Source organism: Charadrius vociferus, unplaced genomic scaffold (genome assembly GCF_000708025.1).
Source record: "Charadrius vociferus isolate BGI_N301 unplaced genomic scaffold, ASM70802v2 scaffold643, whole genome shotgun sequence".
Classification (NCBI taxonomy): Eukaryota; Metazoa; Chordata; class Aves; order Charadriiformes; family Charadriidae; genus Charadrius; species Charadrius vociferus.
In genome coordinates this window covers 306,106-320,534 of record NW_009647512.1, presented here as the reverse complement: position 1 = coordinate 320,534, position 14,429 = coordinate 306,106, and the positions used below count along the sequence as shown (strand labels likewise).

Below are 14,429 nucleotides of genomic sequence, written 5' to 3'. Positions count from 1 at the left end.
CCCACCTCTCAGTTCGTTTGCATCTGCAATGGCCTATAAGTTTAACAGTAAATTCTACACAGCAGCCAAAAACTAGAAGAGTCACCTATTTCCTACATCCATCTGTGTGCAACAGAGAATTCAGGTTCCCAAGAGGCAAATAAAGTTCCCATGTTTTCCCTAGAGGATTTCTGTGATGGAAACAATGTTCCTACGGGCGTCTGCTGTCAACAGTTTTTAATCGATCATCATTACCTTGTAATAACAATTCCTGGGAGCAGGAACTGCTAGCTCAAGTACGCTATTATTAAATTAAGAGGCTGCTTCAAAGATGTAAACCAGCTGGGGTTTGGGTTAGCAGGTAAAAAGAGACACTGCTTGGAGGAGATGGAGGGGAAAAAAGATGGGTAGAAGTCATTTTCCCAGGTGTAACTCAACCGCTTCCCGGCTATTGTTTCCCTCCCTGGGAATCTGTGCAAATTGAGCGAGGAGCCGTGCAAGCTGCTCAGAGCGCGCCCATTTTCCTTCCCTTCTTCCCTAACAAAAGAGCCTTCCACAGCCCGGCGTCGGAGGCTGGACATCTGTCGCCGTTTGGGGGGGCCGGCGTGGTCATTGAAAAGAAGCAGTGACCTGTCAGCTTTGATTGATGGCCACAAACCTCCAGGCTCGACCCCTCGTGTGGGAAAAAAAGTCCCGCCAAGGAAAGTCCCCTTTCACATGCTAATTCTGGGTTATAAATACAGCGGAGGAGCAGCGGAGCAGCAAAGAGCCTGTGGGGAACGGGAGCGACCCACCGCCCAAGTGCCTCCGTCCCATCCCTTCCCATCCCATCCCACCGGTGCGGGCAGGCTGGATTACAATGACCGCCGCAGCCACCCACAAGCTCACCAGCACCAAGGAGGAGAGGAAGGTAGGTCCCCTCCACGCTGGTGCTCCCACGCGTGCCCGGTGGCAGCCCCACGCATGGCACGTGAAAGATGGGTGCTGGGGCTACGGGCACCGCTTCTAGGAAAGAGAAAGGGGCTAATTTTTTTTTGCTCTTATTATAAAGATGCTTTCTCTGAATTTAAGCCACGCGAGTGCTTTTTCTGCTTCCTTTCTCCACCTTAGAAAGGTGATTCTCTATTTCATTTGGGCAAATCTGCTTAAAATGACTGGAAGTGAGAGAATTGAGAGCTGATACCATCTAAGGCTCAGGGCATGAACAGAGCTGGAGAGGGCGCACTCTCCACCCATACCTTGTCCCCGCCGAGGACTGTGTCACCCTGCGCCGGCTTCCCGCAGGGGATAGGGCTCTCTGCCCTTGCTGAACGGCAGCAGGGAGAGGAGGAAAAAATACCAATTGCAATTTTTCCTCCTCCTTTTCTTTTCCCGGCCAGTTAAGGAAACCCCTCATTGAACGGAAGCGAAGGGAAAGGATTAATAACTGCTTGGACCAGCTGAAGGAGACTGTTGTGGGTGCATTTCATCTGGATGTAAGTGCTCGTTTTTATGCTGCTTTTTGTCCTTTTGCTGGTGGGGGATTGTTTTTTTGGGGGACTGTCTCACTCTTTTGAGAAACTGGGTATGGTACAAATCCTTCGTTGCCTCTAACTGCCGCGCTCTTTCCTTATCAGCAGTCTAAACTGGAAAAAGCAGACATCCTCGAAATGACGGTGAAGCACCTCCAGAACATCCAGAGCAGCAAGCTGATGGGTGAGTGCCCTGTCCCCCCATCCTGTGAGCGCGGGCAGCGCCGGGGCAGGGGCGTGCCAGCAGGTTTCATCTGCTGGCAGCTTGGCAAAAGCATCTTTCAAACCTGTTGAGGCCCCGGGCTGCCGCTCGGGTTTGGCTTTCTCCACTAGATGGGGAGATGGAGCCGGGCACCGCTTAACCCACGGAAGGATTTTTCCTTCCAGAGTCGCTTTCTGCTTTTTGGTCTAGTTTTGCCCTTGGTGGTGGGCAGCAGGACGTGAGAGCTGCCTGCCTGGGTGCCTCATGCCCTGCATCACCTTCCCCCTGCGCCCTGCAGGCGATCAATAGAATCCTCTAGGTTGGAAGGGATCTTTAAGATCATTGAGTCCAACCACGAACCTAACACTGCCCAAAACACCACTAAATCATGTCCCTCAGCACCATGTCTACCCGTCCTTTAAATACCTCCAGGGATGGTGATTCCACCACTTCCCTGGTTGGATTCACCTTACAGTAGAGCTCACTCAGCCCATAGCCAGCACAGCCAATGAGCCCCCCAGGAGCTCCGGCAGAAGGGAACCCGGTGAATGCTCTTCACCAGGAACGTGCCGGTCAGCTTTTACCCGCTCACCAACTCCCCTTGTCTCCTCTCCAATGCAGCCGACTCCAAAGTGGGTCTGGAAGCCCAGCAGAGGTACAGCACCGGGTACATTCAGTGCATGCACGAGGTGCACAACCTTCTCCTCACCTGCGAGTGGATGGACAAGACCCTCGGGGCACGCCTGTTAAACCACCTGCTGAAATCCCTACCCAGGTCCGGTGAAGACACCTGCAAAGCAGCACTAAGGTCTTCAAGCCCATCTCAGCAGCCTCTCTTGACACCAAAAAGCGCCCTTAGCCCGAAGGGGAGCACTCAGGGCACAAACCCATCCCAGGAGCGCTTCTACCCCGCAGAGAACAAGCAGGCTTCGAAAAATTCCTTCCAGCTGCCGTCGCTGTCGGTTTTCAGCCAGGTCGATGCTGCACCTCCCAGACAGGTCCTGCAGCCAAATTTTTCCCATAACAACCCTAGAATGGGGTCATTAGATATGTGGAGACCGTGGTAAAGTGTATTTTTTAAAAGTTTATCCTAACCTTAGACACTCTTACGTATGTATCTTATAGATATGTTTCTTTAAAACACTTGTGGAGCAAGTCTGTTCCTGTAGGTGTACTAAAGACCAGGGTACTTCAAGCCGAAGTAAACCTATGTGTAGCCTGCATTGTAGAAGGCTGCTATTATTTTTTATTTATTTAATACATCTAAATTATTGTATAGAATCCTCTCCTGCTCTTTAGTGTATATTAATTATATAGCTTTCTTGTCTCACATTCTTAAAGTCATTAACTTCCTATTAATAAAAATACAGGACAACAAGCAAGCCTCTCTGGCATCAGGCTTACCTCTCAGGTCTCATGTAAGCCACTGAGATCACTTTGTTGGATAAAGAGGTAAACAGCCGATCTCTTCTGCTTTTTATTTTTATTATTATTCCTCTGCAGCTGCAGGAGATTCCAGTTTTGATTCCTGTAAAAATGCTGCAGCGATTAGAAAAAAAAGAGAGAAAGGGAGAGACTTGGTTTGGAGTTTTTAGACTGTTTAGAAATGCTCTCTGGATTGCTCACTCTGGCTGTGCTGTTCCCGGCCACCTGGACATCCTGACATTACTGTTAAACTAGAGAGCTACTTGTATATATGTATGTTACAAATAGTTATATTTAGGGATTATTTTGTTGTTTCCGTAACTAAAAGTTCTAAATAAACTTTTTGAAAATAACGACTGATATTTCTCCCAGCCTTGTCCTGTCTGCTCTGAATAAACAGTACCTGCGGATCTGCTTCTTCTTTCTTCTTTCACAAACCATTTTTCCTAAAGAGATGGTTTGGGGTTTGCCCCTGATGCTTTGCAGAAAAAGCAGTGTGCGACACACACATACACACACAAAGAGGATCATATGGATCACAGCAACACTTAAAAAGTTATGGAAGAATTCAGGGTTTATCAGTCTGGATTGATGCTTTAGCTTTCACTTAGAAGGGAATCACAGTGACAATCTAAAGGGCAGAAGGTAAAATTCCCTGCAAATTGGACCAGGGAGACTGGGGCAAATCTGCTCGGCTCCTTGGCGACATTTGGTCCCAGTTTTTCATCTCAAAGGCAGTTAAAAGTTCTTCACGACTAAAATAAAAGAGCAAGGAGCTCTTAAACAAATACCGAGCATACTAATTAATGGACCAGCAGTTCAGAGGGGCTCATTATGCAGCGAGATCTATTTGATGATGTACCGAAGGAGTGAAAACCATCACCTCTGGGTTTAGCACCTTTTTCTGTGAAGCTCTCCTTTTTATCCAGCCCTCTTGAAAAGCCATTAGGAGCGGTGGCATAAGGGTGGTAGGAGAAACAACTGGCCTACACATGGCTGCATGGAGGTTTCTCCAACCGTGGGGTCAGAAGGCAGGTAAAGAGACAGAATTCTACAGATCTTACCTCAACCTCCGTCTCCACCCTCTGCCTGAAAATTAGGACTTCCTCCTTAACTGATGGGAACCTCTGGAGTGACCGCCAATACAGAAGATACATTCAAATCATCCCACCACAAATATCAGGTGAGGGTGGGAGCTGGGGCCAGCCCGAGCACACAGCCGCTGCAAAGCAGAATACTCACCCGCAGGGAAAACATTCAAGCAAAGCAAACTGCAAAATCCTGGAAGAGGAAAGACATTAAAGACCTTCCCAGATTATCGGTGAGTTTAGATAAAGTCCCCACGCCACATAAGCCCGCATGGCTGCACCCACCAGAGGAACCTCCATTGCCCAGCGCTGGGGTCTGCACGCTGGTGGGGCGGGCAAGGGGAGCATATGGAGCCTGAAGTTTTCATTTATTTCTAGATGGTGTCAGTAATGCATCTCATGGCACTTCTGGCCACTTTATTGTTATGCTGGGAGAGGCTGTGATGAAAATATTTTGCTATGGTTTGACAGCATCAACTTAAAAACGTACTTTCCCTCTAAAAGCTGTAAATCCCCAGTGACTATAATTATCGGCTATGGTTACCACGCTGAAAAGAGATCAGTGGGAAATATGTATTTCTCACCATCTCTGCTTGTTTATTTTGTGCGTTTGAGAATACTTTGTGGTTAGTGAGTTTTATTATTTCCTGTTTCTGATCAGTAAGGCTTTTTTTCTGTTGTGGGTGTGGAGGGAAGGGTCACATCGCAGCTGGTGAGAGAGTTTTAAAAATAGAAAAGTGAGACTGCAATACTTGGCCAACAACCTCCAGGAACAGTTTTAGTACAAGACACTCATTTTTCATTGCCTTCATTTCAAACCGATGGTGACCTTTTATATGATCTCCCTGTCACGTATCCAACTAATGCTGCCGGAATCTGTTGCGAGTCACTACTTTTCAATAAAGAAAACATTTCTTCAGAAAGGCAGAAGATTACTCACAGCACTTCGTATACATGAATTGCAGCTATTACTTGTTTTTAACAAAGGAACTCCGTATTTACTTCAAACCCATCTGATTTTACCACAACCAGGACTGTACAAGAGCAATAATAGTTTGCTCTTCAATATAGGCACCTCTCATCACACACGCTCTGGACACAGCAGCAGGACCCGTACAGATGCTATTTTCACATCTGCAGCAGGTGCCAGCAGCTGTGTCTCTTTGCTGCCAGGGCTCCCACAGCGCAGCCCAGGACTCGGCCACCCACCACCCAGATGAGGTGCCTTCAAGACCGCGCCACCGTTCCCACCTGGGGCTGCATGCCCAAGGCACGGGGGGTTCGGAGGCGCAGACGGCGGGGATGCTGCACGCCCAGGTCTTCACCTGATATGCAGACTGGAAAGGGCCAAGACAAGCACCCAGACCAGATTCCTCGGCATGGGCATGGCCAGACAGACCTGTTTGCTAGAAGCGGTCACAAGACGCATCGCGTCTCACCCAGCACACGCAGGGCTGGGCCAGCCTGGTGCAGATCTGGGCTTTGTCCCCTGCCAAAGCGCTGTTCCAGACACAGAGTTGTGAATGGAGCATTAAAAAGCAGAGGCTGGTTGCTATGTACACGGGGACATGGGGAAGGCTGGACCCAAGGCGCAGGACCCCCACTTGCCTTTAACACAAAGCAATTGTAGATTTATATGATAACAACATAAGCCCAGGTGGACAAAATACCCACATGCATAGCAGCTCCCTTTATATAAACTGCACCCCCAGACCAGCTCTCATGGAAACCAACAGAACTGCCACCTATTTCTCAGAAAACAGGACCAAATCCTTTCCCATTAGGAAACTACAGAGGCTCATGAGGATGTAAGAGAACTTACGGCCCTGCCATGTTGTCTTCTCCCAGACACACACAACCCTCGGGGTCTCCGAGCATCCCTGCCTTTTCCCTTTCTCCTCCTCCCAGCCCGAGGGCACTGGAGCACCCTCTTTCTGACCCGCACAGTCCCAGTCACCCACAGCAACCAGGCCAAAATGCTTTAGGGATTTAGGAGTGGTGCTGAGCCCCTGTGAATCATTACACAAGAGGGCTGAGCACGCTGCTTAAAAAGAGAACACCAGCCAAATTTCCAGCTGACCCTTTTAACTGAGAGCTCACTTTGGCAAATAGGAGACCCCGGGCTGCTGACGTGACCTCTCCAGGAGCTGTGAAATGGGTCCTAATCCTCCACACTCACAAGCAGACCACCTTGCAAAACCCTATGCAGAAGCAATTCTGGGGCAAAACGTTTTCAAACTGATTCGAACCACACTGCCATGGCCGCAAGTGCTTGTAGCTCACTAGCAAAGTGCTCCTTTTGGGAGGGAAGTGAAAACAAACCCACCGACAGCAGAACACCAAAGACTTCACTTTCCCTTTATATACGCCATTATCCCACAACTTCCAGTGTATACATTCCTGTCTTAACAAGGACGCGCTCATATTTTATCTCATGAGAAGTAATGTTGTGTTGAGAACCTAACCCAAAGTCTGCCACATTCTTCAGAGCTTTCATATACTCATGAATAACGCAGCAGAGGCTGAAGCCAGTCCTGGATCTGATCTGCACCGCCGAGATGTTTCATGTATAAATCGCAGCCCTGGTGAGAACATGGCTTGCTGCCCGAGGCATCGCGGCAGACCTGCCAGAGCCTGGGAACTCGCTCTGCTTCCGAGACTCTCCTATGGTCCCTGCATTAGGTGTTACAAATCCTACTGCACATTTGGAGTTAAAAAGCACATTAGAGCATGTTCATCAAGTTTTCTATGGCAAACACCGCCCAAGAAAATGGACTTATGCAATCAATCCCACATCTGCTGCCACAGGGAGATCTGGTCCTCTAATAAGAGCTCAAAGGGGCTCTTCTTTGGGGCTGGAGGACTGTCACTTCTGCCCTGCCAAACACCAAATGCCCGCGAGGAGAGCTGGGAACAACGCCTCTTCTCCAGGGTCCCCTTCCCAAGAAGGCCAGGGCAAAAGGAAGGGCAGAATCTTCATGGCTGTGGGAAAGCCGCTCAGCAGGGAACAGCTTTGCTGGGGTAAGAGGAAGGATGAAGAAACCACTGCCGAGATATCCCTTCCTTCACTAGGAGCTTCCGAAAGTCTTCTCCCCTCTCCATCTGCCCCTGCCCAGCACCCCTTGTCCTTGAGCATACCCACGCAGCAGAAGTCTCCTGTAGAATGACTTCTCACCCAAATTGGCATAACGATGCCACCTTGCTTTAAACACACAGCCCACAACCCTGAAACCTTATCTGCGTAACAGACCTAGATAGTTCGGCTGTAAATTCATTTGCAGAGAGGAGAAACCCAGTGGCTGGTCTTGCTGCCCCATCAGAAACACTGTCCTGTGCTGCAGGGAGCTGGTTTTCCACCTTTCATAGCTATCCAATGAAGCTCTCGCCTCTTCACTTTTATCCTCTATTGGTACGGACATTTAGGGCAGCTCTCGCAGGCTCCTGGCACACTTAAAAGCACAGGACTTAGTCAGCTATATGAAATAGGGCTTTACATAAGCCACGCAGGCATTTCCACAGTCCTGGCGTGGTGTCCGCTTCGACCTCCTGCACAGGCTCCATCGGGGCCCCGCTCGCTGTCACAGCCCCGCCACCAGCACCTGGGCTTTGCACAGAACCCCAACAGGATTATCCGGGGACCCGGCCAGCCCCTGAGGAGCCATCTGTCACAGCTCCGGCACCGCCGACCCCCGACACAGCACACAGCAGCTCCCCCACCTTTAGCTGAGATGTTGGTGTTTTCTGAAGTCTCAGCGCTCACCAGGAGATGCACTCCCATAGGGAGGTGGAGTTCATACTGTTCTGGGCCATGAGCATCATTTTTGGTGGCTGACAACGGGAATGGAGCAAACCTTGCTGGAATCACCTTCCAGCCCTCACCCTTCACTCCAGGCAGCTGCAGTAAAAACATTTTTCAGTTAAAAAACTGTAAAGCCCTACACAACCACAAAGCTACAAGGTGAGAAATACCTCAGAGTGGCTCTGGAAGCCACTCCTTTTTGTCCCAGAGAGCCAGTGGATGGAGTATGGATCATGCCAGGGAGCAGGTAACCTTCTGCAGCACAATGCACAAGCAAAACTACGCTCAGCAAACAGCTCAGCTTTCCCCCAGCAACCTCTCCACACGGTCACAGCACCTCCCACCGCTCAAGCTGTTTCTGTCTACCTCCTATGGACTGAGAAGGCAGAAAGAGAGAAATAAGCACTTCCACTCAGTTCAGACGAGATGTTAAGCAGGATGGTGAAGTGAGGGAGGAGAGCCATGGCTGAGCTCCCTGGGACAGAGGAACTCCTACAGCAAGGGCAGAGCATCCCCATGCAGGAGCTGGAACTTTCCTGGGTCCCACTGGGGCTGTGGGAAGAACCGCTCGGGAGCAACCACGAAACCTCAAACCTCTCTGTCCCCTGCCCTTCCCCTGCCCTACCCTTGCTAGCCTACACGAGTATTAAAGCACAAAGCCAAGCACTTTAAGATATGCACTCTTCCCACTAGAGAGGCTGTGAGAACGAGCAATCCACATGGGATAGCAATCACATCACCTCACGTACCCCTGAAAAGTGCTGAGATATTATTTTGATAGGTGTGATAGAAAAACCATCCAGACCATTGAACACAACAAAAGCAATACCCGGACAGACAGGTTCTCCAAACCAGATATGTTGCTGTCAAAATCCTCTGGGGAAAAGGAGACCAATGCCTCCTGGTGTTTCCCATAGTTTGACACTGCACATATGAGCACGCACCTATTAGAAGACCTCTGCGGCTGTCCAAGGCTTTGTCCTCCCTCGTCCATAAGAACCCATAAGCAGAGAGGGCTTTCCAACACAGACCCGAGACACTAGAGGAAGGCCCTGAGCCTACCGGTACAGCTTATCTCACCCACGGCTTGTTCGACACCCAACTCTCACCTCCACTTGCTCCGCACCTGAATATTTCCAGTCTCCTACCTAGGGGTGATGATTGTATTCATCTCGGAGATCTCTAGATGAAAAGCACTAGCAAGATGCCAGGGATTGCACAGATTAAAGAGATGAGGCAGGACTTGAAAAGCACTTCTCCAACCAACTGTCCTATGAATCACTTCTCCGCTGTCTTCCCAACTCCAGCACTTGCCTCTTCAAAGTCACTCCGTACACACATTCCCACTGGAGCCTTCCCCACAGCACAGGCAGTGTCTGGCCCAGCCTTGCCGCTGCTCTCAGCCTTGTCTGATCCACGCTCCCCACCAGACTTGCATCATCTAACTGCCCTCCTACCATTCTGCCCTTGTCTTGGCAATGGTACGGTCAACCCAGGCCTCACTACCTGATCAAAACTGCCTAGCTCACACCATGCAGAGCATCAGTTCTGTCTGAAATCAGCCTGCCGGCTGAAGTGCATGTCCCCCACCAGATCAGGCCATGTTTGTCCTCCTACAGCTGACATGAAGGCAACAAGAAAGCATGAATCATAGAATTGTCTAGGTTGGAAGGGACCTTTAAGATCATCAAGTCCAACCATCAACCTAACACTGCCAAAATGACCATTAAACCACGTCCCTCGGCACCACGTCTGCCCATCTTTTAAATACCCCCAGGGATGGCAAATTCACCACTTCCCTGGGCAGCCTGTTCCAATGCTTGACAACACTTTCTGTGAAGAACCTTTTCCTAATATCCAATCTAAACCTCCCCTGGCGTAACTTGAGGCCATTTCTTCTTGTCCTAATGCTTGTTACTAGTGAGAAGAGGTCAACCCCCACCTCTCCACAATCTCCTTTCACCCTCCTTTTCTCCAGCCTAAACAACCCCAGTTCCCTCAGCCACTCCTCTTCAGACTTGTGCTCCAGACCCCTCACCAGCTTCGTTGCCCTTCCCTGGACACGTTCCAGCACCTCAGTGGCGGTCTTGTAGTGAGGGGCCCGAAACTGAACACAGCACTCGAGGTGGGGCCTCACCAGTGCCGACTACAGAGGGACGATCACTTCCCTAGTCCTGCTGGCCACACTATTCCTGATACAGGCCAGGGTGCTGTTGGCCTTCTTGGCCACCTGGGCACACCGGAAGCTCATATTCAGCTGGCTGTCAACCAACACCCCCGGGCCCTTCTTGGCCAGGCAGCTTTCCAGCCACTCTGCCCCAAACCTGTAGTGCTGTGTGGGGTTGTTGTGACCCAAGTGCAGGACCTAGCACTTGGCCCTGTGGAACCTCACACCATTGGCCTTGGCCCAACAATCCGACCTGTCCAGATCTCTCTGGAGAGCCTTCCTACCCTCAAGCAGATCAACACTCTCACCCAACTTAGTGTCGTCTGCAAAGTTACTGGCTTGGGAAGATAAACTTGTGGTGGGAAGACGCCTTGTTTTTCCAAAGTGACCCTTTGTTTCTTTCATGAGGAATTTTTTCCAGCCCTGGCTCCTTATCAACTGGCTGGGAGGCGATATCCATATCAGAGTAGAGGGCTCTGCTCAGCATCTCTGCCCCTTGCTGCTGGAGGTGGTGCCTGGTCACTCCAGGCACTAGTGATTCATTTGGGAAGCGCATGAGTTGAGGTGATACCCGCAGACGGGCAAGAAGGAGTGAGGAAGCCTTGGCATTATGCCTGAAAAGAGCCATTGTCTGTTCCAGCTGTTCCTCTGACACCTGCAGGGAAACTGGCACTGCTCTGAGCACTGTGTCAGCCAGTTACATTGCCATACCCCGGTCAGTGGTAGCTGAAGGACAGAGCCCAAAGGCGGTGAACTTGGAGATGCTGCCGGGAGTATTCCTTGGCACAGTGCAGCTCCTGGTCAGGTTGCCCAGCCCGGCTTCGGCGCAGCCGCAGCACAGTGCCTGGCAGCTGAGCACACCAGCCAGCGGTGCTGCCGGCAGTGAGGCAGGCTGGCACACCTCACCTCCCAACAAAACACTTCCAACAAACAAGCCCATCGCCTCCCACACCCTGATCTTCTCCAGTGGAGGTGCTTTTACAACAGGAGAGGGTGGCAGAGCCTTCCTGAGGGATCCCCGGATGGCTGCAATTACTTTCCAGACCACAGCAAACCCAGGGAAACCCCAGCATCTGTCCTGATGGAGGTCTCAGCAGACAGAGGTGGAGGAAGAAAACAATTTTGGCCATTCCTCGAAACACCTAATGTATAAAACACCAGCCTGTGTTCTTCCTGATGGTCCATGCTGACCCTACTGCAAAGGGGGAATACTTAGCCCTTGCCCTGGCAGAGTGGAGCCTGCAAACACTTCAGCACAGGCCATGCTGCTGTTGTAGGTGGAGGGCACATGTGTGATGACCTACGGTCCCCGGAGAGCTAAACTTCAACACCCGCTTGAGGCCGCTACTCACCAAGGGCTCAAGGTCACATAAGCTCAAGGGCAGTGTCTACATCAGCAAATAATCATGTGTGACAGAGGAGATGAGTTGGCTGAAGCAGTTGGTTTTGAGGCTCCTCCATCTATCATGTATGCTGCTCCAGGACGTTACTTCCAGCTAGATTTAGTCACCTGGACCAAACCCCTGGATGTGCACAAAGTTCACAGCTGCCCAGAGTACCAGCTGCTGCTTCTGACCACCACATCGTCCTCCATAGTTGGAGAACATCTGGTGCAAGCTCAGAGCAGAACTTCTGATCTCGTTTCCACCAAAAAGAACTCAGTTTGTGTGCACAAAAACTGTGCCGCCAACTGATACAGTGCACAGAGAGTGAGGACAATTATGAAATTAGCTTCAAAACCACACAACTGCTCCAAAATGAAACGCCAGTAGAGTTGGAGCCTATGATCTCTCAACTCCCACTGGTTTTGGAGGGAAATATGGCTACCCCAGATGGAGCCTAAAGTGTTTCCATAAACTTTTGGTTTCACAGCTTTAATCCTAGTCCCTTGGGGGGGATTTTACACACCTTTCACCTTTCATCCAGCTGTCTGTGTCTATATCCAGCTCCTGGCATGCAGATCAGAGAGGCCTCTCCCAGCGCACAGACAGCTCTCCTTCCCTAAACGCGGGGCAGGCGCTGCTCCAGCTGTGTGTAGAAAGCCAGCCCGCAGCACTCCTGGGCACCGGGAAGCAAGTCTGAGCGGGAAGGGATGTGCCTGCCAAGGGCACACACCCCTACCACTGGGCCAACAGTCTCGAGATGCTTTTGGGTAGCACCTACCTGTCCTCAGCCAGACGGGCTCCCATCATGAGCAGGGTTTCCTGCTCCACACTACGTACCTCCACAACCGCTCGTGTGGTCGGGGTGGATCCTGAGAGAGGACAGGAACTTGAGGTAGGTGTCAGGAAAGCATCCACGGCAGAGGAGCAAACGCAGGCTACAAGGTCCCCCTCAGACAGACCGACTGCTGCCAGCTTGGGAGGACAGAATTCTCCATCTACATGGGATTCTGCCTGAAATGGGAAATACCATTTTTAGTGGCTTTCATAAGTCAAAGAGGAAATGCAGAGTGATAAATGAATGACCAGGAGAGCAGGTACACAAGCTGCACACTTTAGAACAAGAGCAGGCTCACGCCAGCGCCCACGTGTCTCTGCCATCCCCAGCCAGAAGTCCTGAGTCCTTCCACAGCTGGGACGTGAACCACAGCAAGGTGGACAATATCTACCTCCTCAAAGGCAAGATGTCCTTGTCCCAGCCATGCTTTCATAGCTTTGACAATACTCTTTTCAGCCTTGTTGCCACTTCACAGAGAGGCAAAGGGCTGAGGAGGAGCAGACTCTGGCTGCCTCAGATCCATGAAACCTCTATGGCCAAACTGAGTCCCCCGGGGGTCTGCACCTCCACGTGGTGCAGGGCTGACCTGGTGGTGGTTAGCCATGCCAGGGCTCTGTGCTCGCCACTGGTACGTTGCTGCCACCTATTAAAATTCCTTCAAACAGATGTGAAAAGCACCTCGCAATAAATACATGAAGGCAATACATGCCCATTTTCGGGGACGTTGCAGTAACTCAACAACTAACGCAGTTTCCTCGGCCCACCATATCTATCCATATGTGTGCGTCTGTGTGTGTGTGTGTATATATATGTGGGTGTATGTTCATGCATGTTTGTACATACCTATATACGTACACGTAAAGAAACATCTGTCAGACTACTTGGGAAACAGAAAGATCAGGAGGCAGCAACACATGAGGAGACTAAAGCCACGACACAAAATAATTGCTTCTCCAAGAGCCTCCTTATGTCTTTCCACAATAAAGTCAACAAGACTGAGGGCAGAAGAACCAGCACAAAGCAGCGGTGAAACCCCGCGGCAGTAGAGCAGAGAGAAACAACCACAGACAGAGACATAAATGGAGTATAAGGCAAACAGCAAATTGCCTTGTACACGCTGCCGTCAGAGTCCTACCGCGGCATTTTTTGGTGTGTCCTGGCTTCCCAGGTATTCCAAAGGAGAGAGAGATCAGCTCCTGGGGTGTCCCTCACGCCCAGCACAGAGAGCACCAACCTGGCATGGGTGGGAAGACACAGCAGATCTCATTTCGGGCTTCCAAAGATTTACTGCACTCACAGGCAGGATGAAACGGCTTCGAGATTATGCAGCTTGTTTGCTGTGGAGAAGGGGCCTTGCTTTTTTTGAAGGAACACTTCATTGGTGTGAGAGCAGGAGGACCACCATTTTCAGGAAAAGGAAAGATGAAAATGCTAATTATTTCCCCTCCTTATCCAGCACCCTCACCCTTATCCATCAGCTCCTCTTTAGCATCACCCCAACTCCAAAAAAGTAATTTCGAAAGGTTGCTTTTCCCTGGCCATTCCTAGCGACAGAGCGCGGTGTGTACACGTTAAACGAAGGAGACGCCGCATTCCTCCAGGGGAGATAAGGAGGCGGAGGGGAGGAATGCTTTCCCCTGCGTGTCTGTGCACGACCCAGACCCAAACAGAAGCAGCATGCGACTGGCGGCTCCCCAGAGGACGACTCAAAGCGAGTCAGGGTGGCGACTGAATGCGAGTCAGGGTGGCAAAAACGATCAGCCAAAAAGCTTGCCTGCAGCCAGCCTGCGCACACCTCTGGGACGTGGCGAGAGACTACGGCACAACGCCATCGGAGGACCTGAGGACCTGGGTTTTACAGAGAGCTCAGCTCAGGCTTTGGGTGCTGAAATATCCGGCTCTGGGGCGCTCTCAAGAGCAAACCTCAACCTCAAGATATGATGGGGCATGGGGACATGAGCACGGGTCCACACACGCGCATACAGTGAGTTCCCTGACTAAATACTCTGTTCCAGATGACGGGAAGCCCACCACACAT

At 50.8% G+C, this 14,429-nt stretch overlaps 1 protein-coding gene across 1 annotated transcript; it reads left to right on the top strand.

Annotated features, from left to right (window-relative positions):
• The first annotated feature begins 822 nt into the window (after positions 1-822).
• LOC104282651 (transcription cofactor HES-6-like) lies at positions 823-3,156 on the top strand. The gene is made up of 4 exons (XM_009880764.1): positions 823-889; positions 1,359-1,454; positions 1,596-1,674; positions 2,314-3,156. The coding sequence occupies exons 1-4, from the start codon at positions 839-841 to the stop codon at positions 2,757-2,759; spliced, it is 672 nt and encodes a 223-aa protein (XP_009879066.1). The 5' UTR covers positions 823-838; the 3' UTR covers positions 2,760-3,156.
• Positions 3,157-14,429: the final 11,273 nt, after the last annotated feature.

Coding starts and splice junctions, on each gene's coding strand:
- LOC104282651 (XM_009880764.1), top strand. CDS start 839: ATGACCGCCGCAGCCACCCACAAGCTCACCAGCACCAAGGAGGAGAGG. Junction 890..1,358: donor GCACCAAGGAGGAGAGGAAG/GTAGGTCCCCTC, acceptor TTTCCCGGCCAG/TTAAGGAAACCCCTCATTGA. Junction 1,675..2,313: donor CCAGAGCAGCAAGCTGATGG/GTGAGTGCCCTG, acceptor TCTCCAATGCAG/CCGACTCCAAAGTGGGTCTG.